Genomic DNA, 15,270 nt, shown 5'->3' with positions numbered 1-15,270 from the left:
AGGAATCACATGGTTCAGCCCTTGCTGTGAGACAGCTCACATGTCCATTTCCTGGGCCTTGTATTAAAGTGAATGGGCTCTCCCTTGACTTCATTTACTTCCAGTCTTGCTCTAATAAAACCTCTTCCCCATCTGTTGACTGGATTTCCCTGTCTCCTTCCAGCCCACACCAGCCTTTCTTTTTGAGAAATAGGAAGGTTCCACAACATGTAGAGAACACTGAAATCTTTCTGTACTGACTAGACTCTAGCATCTTTCTCAGTGAACGCTAATTGGTAATAGCTCTCTCCATTACCTGGCTGTACATGCACATAAGAAGTCGTGAAGACCTCAAAGCCCTTATGTCTAAGTGAAAGTGGAAGTTGCTTAGTCATGTCTGATTCTTTGTGACCCCGTGGACTATACAGTCCACAGAATTCTCCAGGTCAGAATACTGGAGTGGGTAGCCTTTCCCTTCTCCAGGAGATCTTCCCAACCAGGGACCATACCCAGGTCTCCCACATTGCAGGCAGGTTCTTTACCAGCTAAGCCACAAGGGAAGCCTAGGAGGCTTGTCTATTCAGTAGCAGTTTGTTTAGGAAAACGTTCTTTCTGTATCCACAGGTACAACTTAAAGAAACCATCCAAGGTCTTCCTGGTAAAATGGAAACTGAATTAGCAGAATCAGGATCAAACTTGAGTGTTGGACAGAGACAACTGTTGTGCCTTGCCAGGGCTCTTCTCAGAAAAAATAAGATACTGATTATGGATGAAGCCACATCAAACGTGGATCCAAGGTAATAAGCTGAGATCTATAAAACCTGGTATCCAAGATATAAGTGTGGTAAATGGAAATCTTTTAGCGATGCTAAGAAAAATTTCTAAGAACTCTCATTGCCTTAAAGGTATATCTTGTTAATATTAATTCAAGAAAACAAAGGAAAAAACCAAGACAAGTTATATGGTGTTGTTATTTTGAGGCATCCTGAGAGAGCTAGGTTTCTAAATCCAGCTCCTGATACTTTCAAGTGATTTTGAAGGAAGACTATTTCCCATTGTTTTATGAAAAATAGTAAATTTCTAAGAGCTTTTATACTTATGTTTTTAGGAACAAGATTATGCCTTAAAGTGTCCATTTAAAAAACATTATAAAAATATCATATGATATTTTAAAGTCTTAAGTCAATTTTTCCAGTCAGTACTGAATGAAATTCACTTCTTTAATTCTAGAACTGATGAGTTAATACGAAAAATAATCCATGGGACATTTGTTCAGTGCACTGTGGTAACCATCACAAACAGATTGAGCAGCGTTGTTGACAGTGACAGGATAATGGTAAGACCCCTCACCTGCAGAGTCTCAGGTGTTTCCATTTATGCTCAGTCCTTCAACTTACCCTTCCTTGTAAAATTTGACAGGAACCTCTGGTAATTTAATTTTCTCGGTTTCTCCTCTCATTCCTGACAGTAACTCAAGTACTTAACTGTACTTTCAGAATGTGCTATTAAATAATATATCCAGTAATTTCTTATTTTTATATTAACACATTATTTACCAGGGGATTTTTGCAAAAACTAACACCCTGGCTGGTGATTTGTTACATAAGTGAATATTGAAACATCTCTGGTCAGTAACATTCAGGTAACAAAAGATGTATCAATGCATCTCTGGTCAATAATGAGTTAATAGTTTATTAAATTGTCACTTTTTAATAAGATGTCCAATCCTGAAAATATGCCACAGTCCAAGTTATGGCTTCATATTTCAGAGAGGTAGAACACCATCATTTTGGCTGAGTCACAAATACTTCAGCATTTTTGTATTCCCTTAATCAAAAAATTAGCGTTTCATTTAGACTGCAGGAAAGTTGTTGGCTAAGGTTGCAGGATTTCACAGCTATTGCTGTCAAAGGTGAATCCATGAGAAGAAAGGGCCTAATAAGAAAAACAAAGTATTTCAACAGGAACGATTTAATACAGGAAATTTGCTACATAGTAATCAAAGGGCTAGAAAAAGAAAACACTAGGGTAATAATTTTAGGAAGCAGCTATCATGTCCTAAGAGAGATCTCCAGACCTAAGAACTCAGAGGAGAAGCTCTAAAGAGTCAGTGCTCAGACCTCCAAGGAGAGGTCCCTGCCCAGGTGCTGGTCATATTTGTGAGGGAGCAGGATGGGGCTGATTCTCCATGTGCTAACAGAAGTTGGGAGCTGGGGTCCCATCTCACTGCTGAGGCGATGCTGCAGGAGGTACAGAAACCAGGTAGACCACTGGCTCCGACTCCCGCTTTCAGTCTCCCTCGAGTACCGGCTGCTGGCAGAACCTAACAAAGGGCCAGCAGGCCAAGGGTACTCTGAAACATGATTTGCAGAAACGCAGCCACTGCATCACAGATAATAGCAGAAAAAGAAAAGTGCATGGGGGCTGAGATGCTGCAGATAAACAACCAGGAGGTCTCTTACACAGTAGATCTGGGCTGCACACACAGCAGGCTCCAAGTTTTGGTTTCTGGATGTCCATCTAGTATCTTCCAGGTTTGATTGGTTCTTTCTTCCTTCGTAATTTAATAATCTAGTAATTTCCTTCCAATAGCTTTATTTCCTTCCTTCCTCCTTCTATTCCTCTTCTGTCTCATTTTCATCTTCTCTCTTTCTTTGTTCTTTCCCTGCTGGCTTATAAATGTTAGGATGTGGGTTTATAAAATAAGAAAATCATCCCTCAAAGGAAATTGAGTTGTGTGAATTGTCTGTAGATATTAACCCCTTGCCTTTTTGTTAACCCCTTATCGATAGCATCATTTGCAAATATTCTTTCCCAGTCTGTAGGTTGCCTTTTCATTTTGTTGACGATTTTTGTTGCTGTGCGAAAGTTTCTAAGTTTGATTAGGTCCAATTTGTTTATTTTTTGCTCTTATTTTTTTTGCCTTGAGAGACTGATCTAAGAAAACATTGCTACAATTTATGTCTGAGAATGTCTTGCATATTTCTCCTCTAGGAGTTTTATGGTGTCATGTCTTATATTAGGTCTTTAAGCCATTTTGAGTTTATTTTTATATATGATGTGTGGGATTATTCTAATTTTATTGATTCTCATGCAGCTGTCCAGCTTTTCCAGCACCACTTGCTGAAGAGACTGTCTTCTCCGTTATATATAATATATATAGTTATATATAATATAACTATATATATTATATATAAATATATATAATATAACTATATATATAACTATATATAAAAACTATATATAATATATAGTTTATATATATTATGTAACTATATATAACATATATAAAACTATATATAATATATAGTTTATATATATTATATAACTATATATAACTATATAAAATATATATAGTTATATTTATATATAACTATATATATTATATATATATATTTTATATTTTTATATTTTATATTTTTATATATTTTTATATTTTATATATTTATATATAAATATATATTATATAATATTTTATATATATTTATATATTTTATATATTTTTATTAAAATTAAAATATTTATATATATTTTATATAATATAAATATAATAGAACCATATATAAATATATAATATAACTATATATAACTATAACTATATATAACTATAACTATATATAATGATATAACTATATATAAAACTATATAATATATAAAATTATAATATAAAATTATAAAATTATATATATAAAATTATATATAAAATATATATATTATATAAATAATATATATTTATATATATAATTCTATATATAAAATTATATAAAATTAAAATTAATATTTATATATATTTTATATAATATAAATATAACTATATATAAATATATAACTATATATAACTATAACTATATATAACTATACAATATAACTATATATAAAACTATATATAATATATAGTTTATATAACTATATATAACTATATATAAAAAAATATATAGTTATATATAAATATATATTTATATATATTATATATATATTATATATTATTTATATAATAAATATATATTTAAATATATAACTATATATATTTTATATATATTTTTATTTTTTAATATTTTTATATTTTTATTTATATATATTTATATATAATATATATATAAAGTATAATATTTATATATATTTTTATATATTTTTATTAAAATTAATATTTATATATATTTTATATATATTATATATATATAATATTTATATATTTTTATATATTTTATATATTTTTATTTTTATGTTTTTATATTTTATATATATTTATATATAACTATATATATATTTATATATAACTATATATATTATATATAAATATATATTATATAACTATATATAACTATATATATTATATATAAATATATATTATATAACTATATATAATATAACTATATATATTATATATAAATATATATTTAATAGAAGGATAATAGCTTTACGATACTGGTTTCATTTCTGCCATACATCAACATGAACTGGCCATAGGTGTAGATATATCCCCTCTCTCTTGAATCTCCCTGCCACCTCTGCCCTTGTCTACCCTTTCTTAGATTAATTGACCACAGGTGATAGAGACCTGTGTTTTAAAACTGCATTTTTTCTTCTTCTTCAACATCAAGAAGAGTAGTTATGTTTTATTGTGCTATGTTTAAGTAAAACTACACAATTTGGGTCATCTAAAGTGACGCAGCATATTATAGAACATTTGAGTTACTATGTGGATGTGACAGATTCAATTATTCTTGAACTCTTTTGAGAAAGCCATCCTTAGCAATGATTCACAGGAATAAACAAAAAATTAACTGGAAAATGGCCTTTATGAGACAGTGTTTCCCATTAGATGCCCTGGGATGGAATTAACTGTGATACCTAGATATGGAAAAAACAACCTGCTTCCTGTTTAGAGTTTCAGCATATTCTCTTAAGATACAGTCATTCTAAATATGACCCAAATGAAGAACTAAGTACCACCTAACATCAGAAGTATTTTTATAGCTATGTCATTTAAGCCAGTGGTTTCAGACTCTCTTTTCTACTTAAAATCATTATGCAAAGTCACTAATAAGTAGAAAGGCAGAGTTAAGAGCCCCTCCTATCCCTTTTAATTTTCAGCTAGGGGAATATCAGTGTGCACAAAAGGGCCAAACGACAGGCCCCTGAAGAAAGAAAGAAAAAAGGACCAAAGAAAGACAATTTGTGAAATCAGATTCAAATCCTCTGCAGTTCACATTGGGCTATCCACCCGGGTAATGTGTGGGCTGTGAGCATTAGAATTTGAAGCTCAATTTCTTACTTGCTTCTTTAGCCTTATTCAAAGAGAAAATTGGATTTCTAGAGATTTCTTCTGTACAGTGCAACTCTGCTAATGCTGCTATGTAGCAGCTCCTTTTGCCAGTCTTTCACTCTGAGAGTAATAAACTACAAAGTTAGGCTGAAGAAGCATCTTAACCTTTCAGACAAGGTATTTTGCCCCTCTCCAGTTCAGTTCAGTTGCTCAGTCGTGTCCGACTCTTTGCGACCCCATGAATTGCAGCATGCCAGGCCTCCCTGTCCATCACCAACTCCCAGAGTTGTGGTGGCTTGATGGTTGCAATATCCTCTGTTTAGAGATACTACAAGCACTTGTTTAGTTCACAACCCTTTGAAATTCTGGAGACATTTACTTTTTTCCCAAATCTTGCTCAGATTCTATCAAAACAACTTGACAATTAATTTGCTGTCAGGTCACTGCCATCTGGTTTGTCTGACATTAACCTGCTTTTTAGATAAATTGAGATTGATTTTCTTGAACTCGGAAATTTCCCAACTCTGTGTATCTTTATAAATAGCCTTCAAAGCTCAGAATTTAAGCTAAAAGACTAATGATAACCACCCCAAATCCCCTTCGCAGAATTTAAAATATTTCACACTGCTGAAAACTTTCATTTTTCTTTCTTTCCTATAATGTTATAATAAAAGGTCAGGTTAGGCCTTTGTCTGCCTAGTAGAACAAGGCAATCAAACCATTAAAACACCAGCCAGGTCTACCACCCAAATAAATTTTCTCTATTCTCCTGTCCCTTTACAAAATATTGTCTGAGTTATAATACTTTATTGCAAAACACTGTATACTATGGGTTTTATTTTTTTCTGCTGATTAACAGGTCTTGGATTCAGGGAAACTGGAAGAATATGATAAGCCACATGTTTTGCTGCACAATAAAAACAGTCTGTTTTACAAGATGGTACAACATCTGGGTGAGACCGAGGCTAATGCTCTCATTGATAAAGCAAAACAGGTGAGCCTGCTGCAGAGAGTTGTAATTAAAGTTCATCTCCAGGGTTCACTCTTAACACTAGGGGTCTGGTAACAAGCACTTTGTGCCCTTTTCAATTGGAAGCTTCCAGAAACTAAGCTTCATGACTGGGTCTTAATAACATGTGGCAAGTGGAAGGCAGATCTGCTGAGAATATGCAGCAGTGGTGAGGTGGGGTCACGATGTGTGCTCACTCATGTGCATAAGTGAGAGATGGCAGATTGGTCTTCCCACACGCTTGGACTCTGGATTCTGATTCTCATGGAGCACAGAATATTCTCATCTTGCAGAACCTTTACATTTCATTCTGATTGGTGCTCAGCACATTTGTCCCTTGATACAAGTGCTATCAAGGGGCATCCAGTAAATTTTAGAGTTTAAGGAAAATTTTTTGGAATATTTTAGGTCTAAGAAGATCTACCAGGGAAAAGTGTAGGTCTCTTCTGTTTTCTAATCTGTAAAGAAAATACCTACCTGATACTGTCCCTTTCTCCCTAATTCTCTGTTGTTTAGAATTAGGTCCACTTACCCCCCATGCTTCCTCTACCTACTAGAAGATGAAATAGTCATCAGGACAAATCAAGAACTCACAATACCTAACTACATAGTCAGAATGGTGCTTGAAGGTTTACAAACATTTTCTCAGAGATGATGTGTGTGAAGTATTAAGCAGTGTACAGAGTGTGAGAAGGGTTCTCAATGAATAACATTCAGGTCATGTGGCATCTTCCTAACAATGGTCAGGTCCTACAAATGTGGTAACTGAGGTTTGGTTAAGGGACTTAGCCAATGTCATGTAGCTTCCTGTAATTCTTTCTGCAACAAGGTGGGAGTGGGGTTGATGGACGGAGGGAAGGTCTGGTGTTCCTGCCCCTTGAGATGCATGGCTCAGGGTAGAATGAAGCTTCCCATTGAAACTTTATCTCTGAACAATAAATCATGGGTCATATTTCCTTTTTTATACTTTTCCACATTTCCCAGATTTTCACTTGTATGTAGAATAAAATTACTTGTGTAATATTTAAAATATCGCTTAAAGAAAATGTATCCCAGTATGTAACTACTTCTTTGTGAAAAGTTTATCTAAAATATAGCCTAAGTTCCATCCGTCCCTGTTTCATCTCATTCTTCCTCCTCAGAAATGAAAAGCTGTACCTTCCACTGTTCAAAGGGTAGGAAATTGCACAGGGTCACAGAACGGGGTGAATAGTTGACAGAGTCATTCAAATTTAGGTTCAGGGAGGACAGTCTGTATTCGGAACTTTTCAAAGTACTTATATTGTATGCAGATATAGAGTAGCTGCACTTGGAGCCCTATATTTATTTTTATGCCTGAAAATCAGAGTGCTTTCAACCACTCTAGTGTGTCTCCCAGTCAAACCTTACTTCTGAACATTTGATAGTCATTTGTGATTCCCTGTATAACCTAATCACAGAACAGCCAGGAATCTCTCAAACCCTTTTGGTCTTTTGAGCTTAGGTATTTCACATCAAAGAAAAATGTCCCCACCTATGCGTCAAAGTCTTCATTTAAAAACTGTTACTACTGTATATTATCAAGACATTGAGTAATGGGAAATTGATCCCAGAATTTTAGATAGGTCCATATAAGATAATAGGATTCAACACCTTCATTTTACAGGTGAGGAAACTAAGATCCCTTAGCAGGAAGATGGCCCTATGTACTAATATATAACTGGTGTTAAGCTAAGTTTGCAACAGATACAAAATTAAAAATCTTTTCTTTCAATGAATGTTTTAAATCAAGTGTAACACACATGCAGAAGTAAACATAGGTCGTAGAACTAGAAATCTAATCTTCCTGGTCTAGTAATCCTGCACGTACTCTAACAATATTAATGGTAAGTTACATTTGTCTAGTTCTTTATAATTTATTGTACATTGTTCTCACATGTATGATTTCACTTAATCTCATGATGGTCCATTTTTATCCAGGTCATAGATGAGGAGGTTGGGTCCAGGGCTCACCCAAGATTGCCTGGTCCTGGGATCACAGAGGGGCAGTTACCGGGGGAGGCTGAGGGCTGCCCTAGATACTGCGTTCTGTGTCGAGTCTGAGAACACTGCTCCTTCGGTCACATGGTAGCCAAGGCTGGACCATCACCCAGGTTCACAGTGTGGCAGAACATCAGTGTTGGATTTCAGGCCTGCCACTGGCTCAGGTCACCCCTATGGAAAGGCATAACGAAATACTTATCCTGATTCCCATCCCAGTTGATTATCTTGACATTATTTCTGCATGTGGTCAATCCTCTTAAGAGAACAAGCTGTCAGACCGTCAACTTTTAAAATGTTGTTTACTTATTTTTGGCTGTGTTGTGTCTTTGTTGCTGTGTGCACGCATTTTCTAGCTGTGGCAAGTGTGGACTATGGGCTTCTTCAGGGTGCTCGGGGTTCTCGTTGCGGTAGCTTCTTTTGGTGCAGAGCGCAGCTTCCAGGGTGCTTGGGGTTCTCATTACGGTGGCTTCTCTTGGTGCAGAGCTCAGGTTCCAGGGTGCTCGGGCTTCAGTAGTTGTGGCACACAGCTTCAGTAGTTGTGGTTCATGAGCCCAGTTGTTTCACGGCATGCAGGATCTTCCTGGACCAGTGATCAAACCTGTGTCGTTTGCTTTGGCAGGTGAATTCTTACCACTAGACCACTGGGGAAGCCTAGAAATACACTGCCTTAGAGAGGAGGACTTTAAAACTTCTAAAGATGTTGTTTTTGTCTTTTTTCTCCTCAGGCGCACTTCAAAAGAAAATAGCCAGATAGCACTCACAGTGACCAGGTGACTATAAAGGCTTTCAATGGACAGTCCTCAGACTTAATTTTGGAGTCAGCATTGCTATTCTACCATAAGTTCACATCTATTCTGAAGGCATTTATCCAATAGTTTTTGCACTGCATGAGCTGTATTATATTTTCCTTATACCAGCAACAAATATTTACAGATACAAAATCTTAATTTGATTCCATGCTCTTGCAAAAAGATTTTTATTTGTATATAATACTATTTTTTTTTTCTTATCCAAATCAGAGATTCAGGCCACCAGTAAAAGCTGTCTACCAGGTTTTGTGCCTTGAGAGACTCCAGAGCCAAAGCTCATTCTCTAAGGTACAAATTGAAGTCATCACGGATGATTTTTGCTTCTCCCCGAATTATATACTGCTGTCCAATTATATTAGACAGGATTCCATTTACTTGAAGACTACGTGAAGTTGCCTTTTTGTCTCACCACTTCTTTTAACAGAACTGGGCTCCATTATCCTACCCAAAGACCTCTGGTTAAAACAGTACAGAGAAAATGGGAATAACAAAAAATATAGACTAGTTTAAGTGACATTATATGAGAGCAGGGCATCCTTCCTCCAGAAAAAAAAATACAGAAGGACAACATTATATATTTTAAAAGAGAAGGGAGAGAAAATATACTAGGTGATTTGGTAAATAAGAAAATATGTATAATAACTTATCTTCTAGATTGAGGATTTTACATTTTTTTACATTTTACATTTTTCATAAAATATATATATAACAATTTGCCACATAACTGTTCTTAAAGATACAGTTTGCAGTGGCACTAATCATATTCAGTATGCTGTGTAACCATCAATGTCTGGTTAATTTCTGGTAATTATTTTAGGACTATTCAGTTATTTCTACAGAGTCAATTTTGGTTAAGTTTCATTTCTCTAGGAGTGAATCTGTTTCTGTGAATTTTAAGTTTGATTAGCATAAGGTTATTCACAATATCTTATAGCTTTAATTTCTGCAGCATCTATAATTGTGGTTTAATGCTTTTTAATTTTCTTTGAGTCTTTTTATGAATAGTCTTACATGACTTTTTCCTATTTTCAAAGAATCAATTTTTTTGGCTTGATTGAATCTCTCTGGTTTGTTTCCTAGTTCATATTATTTCTTTCCCTCTACATTTGAGATTTTTTCCTCTAATTTCATAAATTGGAAACATTAATTTTTAACTTACTTCTTTTTATAATTACATAGAGCCTTTTTTCCCCCCACCTAAGTCCCACTTTAGCTGCAAACTACAAGTTTTGGTACTTGGCACTGATCAATAACCATAGTATTATGTAGTTTCTGATTTCTAATTTAATTATATATTTTATCCATGAGTTATTAATAAGTATAAAGTTCTCTAAATTTAAATGCTAATGGAGTTTTTTTCTGTTAGATTGAACTAACAGAATGTATGTAACTGCTAACATTCAGCCTTTTTTTAACCTATAAAATGGTACTTTCATATGGTTCAACATGATAGTTTATATAACTTTCATTTTGGTCAGACAACTTTAGATTAAGGTGTTTAAACCAAAGGTAACCACATTCACAAATCCTTGTTTCCACCCTTTTATTTGGCAATTTAAAAATGTAATATATATATAAACAGTAATGTTCAAATAAAAATCCTCCCCAAGTACTGGAATGTTTTTTGATACCTCTTGCAGGTTGGTTCTCTGGGATGCAGACATGGATGCTGCTAAGTGTTGGGGTGTGTATTAGGGGTGCCCCTGGCATTCCACACTTGTGGAATGAAATGGGAAGAAATGGGGTAAGGATACAGAGGGAAAAAGTCAAGCTGGAATACTGGCCAGGCAACCTTACCTGACCCTGTGGGGGCTCCGGAGTGAAGATGGCCCTTCAAGGTTATCCTGACATGTCCACTGGCCAGGGCTTTATACCTCTACCTGCACAGGACATTGCATAGAGGCTGCCTTCAGAAAACTGGTGACTGAAGACTGCCCACTGGCAGCACTTCCAGCAGCTGAACAATAAGTCCTTGCAGGGAAGTGAGGACAGCGCGTCTCCATGTCCCCCCACAGCATGTGCCACAGCTCCAGAGGCAGGTGATAAGGCTGTGCTGTGGGCGAAACTCTTGGTAACTTACAGTTAAGTCAAAATGAGGAAGTAATTCTCCTTAATGCTCTCTGGTCTAAAAAAGACAAGGTCCATGTAGGGGAGATATCCACTGGGTCACCTCAGGTGTAGCCACCTTAAGGTCAATCCTCATCCAAGATAACTCATATTTCTGTTATACTCTAGCTACCTCTCATTCATTAAACTGAACCACTTGTTTAGTGTCCTGTTTTCGCCATCTTGAGATAATTTTTAAACAAGGAGTCCTCCTTTTTCCTTTTTCCACTGCGTCCCGTAATTCACATAGCCTGCCCTGACTGGAGTCTGCAGGTCTTAAAACCATGGGCTTCTAGAGACTTGGAATTGCACTCTATTCACTTTTTAATTACATCTTCCATTTCCTTCTCTGGGGGATCTTCCTGACCCAGGGATCAAGCCCAGGTCTTCTACACTGCAGGGAAATTCTTTACCGTCTGAGCCACCAGGGAAGGAAAGGGGCTTGTCAAATACACACTCTACTCCAGGCTGTGTGTCCAAGGCAGAAGCAAAAACATGTTCAAGAATAGTTCCCCCATTCATTAAATAAAAAATCATTCTTTTTATACACATGAAGTTTGTCACAACTGGGTATCAGGATATACAGTGAGAATCACACAGAGAGTGGGAGGGAGACCTGGTCATAGACTTGGGTCAGAAGGAGCTCCATGCAGTTGCAACACAGCTGTCACTTAAGAAATATGGGAAAATGTGGGGATGTTACTGGAAGACTGCAAAGGTGCAGGACACTAATTAAATAAAGGAAGCTGTTCATAAGCTGCTTGCTTAGGAAAAAAAGGAGGGGCACTTTGGTTCAGAACTGAGGAGTATAATTATTCAATAAACCATGACGGGAAAGGGGACAGTTTGGGGGGAAAATAATGGAGCCTATCTTATACTGAATACTAAATGAAATTCTATCTGCCTTTGTTGTTAGAAAAGGAAGGGTAAAAGAACTAAAATAAAACATTTATAGAATTTTAGATGATGCCAGGATTGTAATAAAGATATTACATAAGCAACAGGAGAAAAAGAGGCTCATTATAATTAATGATATATAATGTAAAACTTCAACTAAATTACAATACAAATGAAAATCTGGCAAAGTATTATAAACACTATTGCAAGTTATTTAAAAACTATAAATGCCTCATAGGAAAAAATCCATTAACAGACAATTGAAAAACAACAAATAGATAGAAAGTTCAGTTCAGTTGCTCAGTTGGGTCCGACTCTTTGTGAGCCCATGGACTGCAGCACACCAGGCCTCTCTGTCCATCACCAACTCCTGGAGTTAACTCAAACTCATGTCCATTGAGTCGGTATTGCCATCCAACCCTCTCATCCTCTGTCATCCCCTTTTCCTTCTGCCTTCAGTCTTTCCCGGCATCAGGGTCTTTTCAAATGGGTCAGTTCTTCACATCAGGTGGCCAAAGTATTGAAGTTTCAGCTTCAGCACCAGTCTTTCCAATGAATATTCAGGACTGATTTCCTTTAAGATTGACTGGTTGGATCTCCTTGCAGTCCAATGGACTCTCAAGAGTCTTCAACACCACAGTTCTAAATCATCATTTCTTTGGCACTCGGCTTTCTTTATATTCTAATTCTCACACCCATACATGACTACTGGAAAAACCATAGCTTTGACTAGATGGACAATTGTTGAATTCAGAGTTCCCAAGAATATCAAGGAGAGATAAGAAAGCCTTCCTCAGTGATCAATGCAAAGAAGTAGAGGAAAACAACAGAATGGGAAAACTAGAGATCTCTTCAAGAAAATTAGAGATACCAAGGGAACATTTCATGCAAAGATGGGCACAATAAAGGACAGAAATGGTAGGGACCTAACAGAAGCAGAAGATATTAAGAGGAGGTGGCAAGAATACAAAGAACTATACAAAAAAGATCTTTGCAATTGAGATAATCACAATGTTGTGATCAGTCACCTAGAACCAGACATCCTTGAATGTGAAGTCAGGTGGGCCTTAGGAAGCATCACTAAGAACAAAGCTAGTGGAGATGATGGAATTCCTGTTCAGCTATTTCAAATCCTAAAAGATGATGCTGTGAAAGTGCTGCACTCAATATGCCAGCAAATTTGGAAAACTCAGCAGTGGCCACCAGACTGGAAAAAGGTCAGTTTTCTTTCCTATACCAAAGAAAGGTAATGCCAAATATAGATGGAACAAAAAATTCCATCTCTGAGTCAAATAAATTCAAACTGCTTGATATTATTTTTAACTTTAGACTGAGAAAAAAAAATGTAATTCAGGAACTCAAAGTTGACAGTGAAATAAGCATACAAACAGTTATTAAGGGGGCAAATTCCAAACCCTATGAAAAACAATGTGGCCTTTCACCAGTTATCCTAGTTCTGGGAATATAGATAAAGGACCAGTGTACCAGAAGCATGGCTGTGGATACTCCCCATATCATAATCAGAAATCAACTGTGTTAAACAAAAATGAAAGGATGCACAAATTACAGTACCATGTTTCAGACTATTTAATGCCCAATGTAAACTACAGAAAACTAAAAAAGATTCAGGATTCAAAACTGCCTGGTTTTATAGAAAAGAATGTGGTTGTGTGCAGGTGTGCATAAAGATTTCTAGGGGAAAGACTAAGAAACCACCAAAATATCAGCAAGTATATTTGGCTAATAGAAAGAAATCCTTATTCCTTTCTTCTGCTACAGTTTTAAATTTCTTACAGAAATAGAAAAATATTTATTCTTTTCTAAAATTTATAATCACCACTAGCCATAATGTATGATTCTTCTTAGACCTTAAGTCCAAACTGAACTGTAAAAACACTGAAACCCCAATGATGTTGAAATGGAGTAGGACCCTACGTGCCTTCCCCCCCAGGTCCTCCAATGGCCTTTTGCCTATAGTAAAACTTTAGCCAAAGGATCAGTGCAGTTCAGTCGCTCAGTCGTGTCCAACTCTGCGACCCCATGAATTGCAGCACGCCAGGACTCCCTGTCCAATCCCAACTCCTGGAGTTCACTCAGATTCACGTTCATTGAGTCAGTGATGCCATCCAGCCATCTCATCTTTTGTTATCCCCTTCTCCTCCTGCCACCAATCCCTCCCAGCATCAGAGTCTTTTCCAATGAGTCAGCTCTTCGCATGAGGTGGCCATAAGTTTAATCAAAGTGAGAAAACACATAAAGAAAGGAAAACAGTCAAACAGGACAAAACAACAGTAGTTTAGTTAATAAGCAAATTCAAGGACCATTAGTTCGTCCTTCAGTTCCTCCTATTCGAAACCATATCCTGTGAGCTGTCTTGCAGATGCTAAAACCCTGGCCAGGTAGAAGTTAACTATACTATGACCAGACTGTAGCTATGATATGCTGCTAAGTCACTTCAGTCGTGTCCGACTCTTTGTGACCCCACAGATGGCAGCCCACCATGCTCCCCTGTCCCTGGGATTCTCCAGGCAAGAACGCTGGAGTGGGTTGCCATTTCCTTCTCCAATGCATGAAAGTGAAAAGTGAAAGTGAAGTTGCTCAGTAAATGTCCAACTCTTCGTGACCCCAAGAACTATAGCCTACCAGGCTCCTCCATCCATGGGATTTTCCAGACAAGAATACTGGAGTGAGTTGCCATTGCCTTCTCCGAGCTATGATATGAGCTGCTACAATTTTGAGAACTGCTTCAAGGAAATGGGCAGAAATCAACCCTGGACCCAAAGATTAGCTGTATCTAAAACAATCAAGATGATACTAGTCAGACTGCCAGTGACCAATTTCAAGATGACTATCCGAGCTGACTGTGCTGTTTCTCCATGGAGCCCCTGCCATTGGTCTAAAAAAGTTCTTGCCCACTGATTGTTGGGACACAGGGGTAGGGAGTGAGACTTTGGGCTGGCATCTGCCCTCCCCGATACCCCCGTGACAGCATCCAAAATAAAGCAAACTTTCCTTTCCACCAATTTTGCTTCATTATTGGCTTTTGAGAGGTGAGCAGCCAGACCCCACTTTCCATTTCAAGGTCATTTGTATAAAAGTCAGTAAGCTAGTTACTGGCATCATTTACAAGTTTCAAAAGCAGATGAAATTTGGGAAGAAAGCAAATACCCAAAGAATAGGTG

The 15,270-nt window shown here is 36.4% G+C and overlaps 1 protein-coding gene across 2 annotated transcripts in view; it reads left to right on the top strand.

Annotated features, from left to right (window-relative positions):
• Positions 1 to 10,697, top strand: part of LOC138446664 (ATP-binding cassette sub-family C member 4-like) — a 126,555-nt gene extending 115,858 nt beyond the window's left edge. The window contains exons 28-31 of one of the 2 annotated variants that reach the window (XM_069601883.1): positions 604 to 776; positions 1,210 to 1,315; positions 6,105 to 6,239; positions 9,002 to 10,697. In XM_069601883.1, the coding sequence (XP_069457984.1) occupies positions 604 to 776; positions 1,210 to 1,315; positions 6,105 to 6,239; positions 9,002 to 9,022 (435 nt within the window). In that variant the 3' untranslated portion in view covers positions 9,023 to 10,697. Of the gene's footprint in view, positions 1 to 603; positions 777 to 1,209; positions 1,316 to 6,104; positions 6,240 to 8,213; positions 8,432 to 9,001 lie in introns of those variants that run through there. The other variant, XM_069601882.1, reaches the window with a different exon arrangement.
• The last annotated feature ends 4,573 nt before the right edge of the window (positions 10,698 to 15,270 follow it).

This window comes from Ovis canadensis, chromosome 10 (genome assembly GCF_042477335.2).
Source record: "Ovis canadensis isolate MfBH-ARS-UI-01 breed Bighorn chromosome 10, ARS-UI_OviCan_v2, whole genome shotgun sequence".
In the NCBI taxonomy this organism is placed as follows: Eukaryota; Metazoa; Chordata; class Mammalia; order Artiodactyla; family Bovidae; genus Ovis; species Ovis canadensis.
The sequence above is the reverse complement of the archived record's forward strand: the minus strand, read 5'-3'. Positions and strand labels throughout refer to the sequence as shown.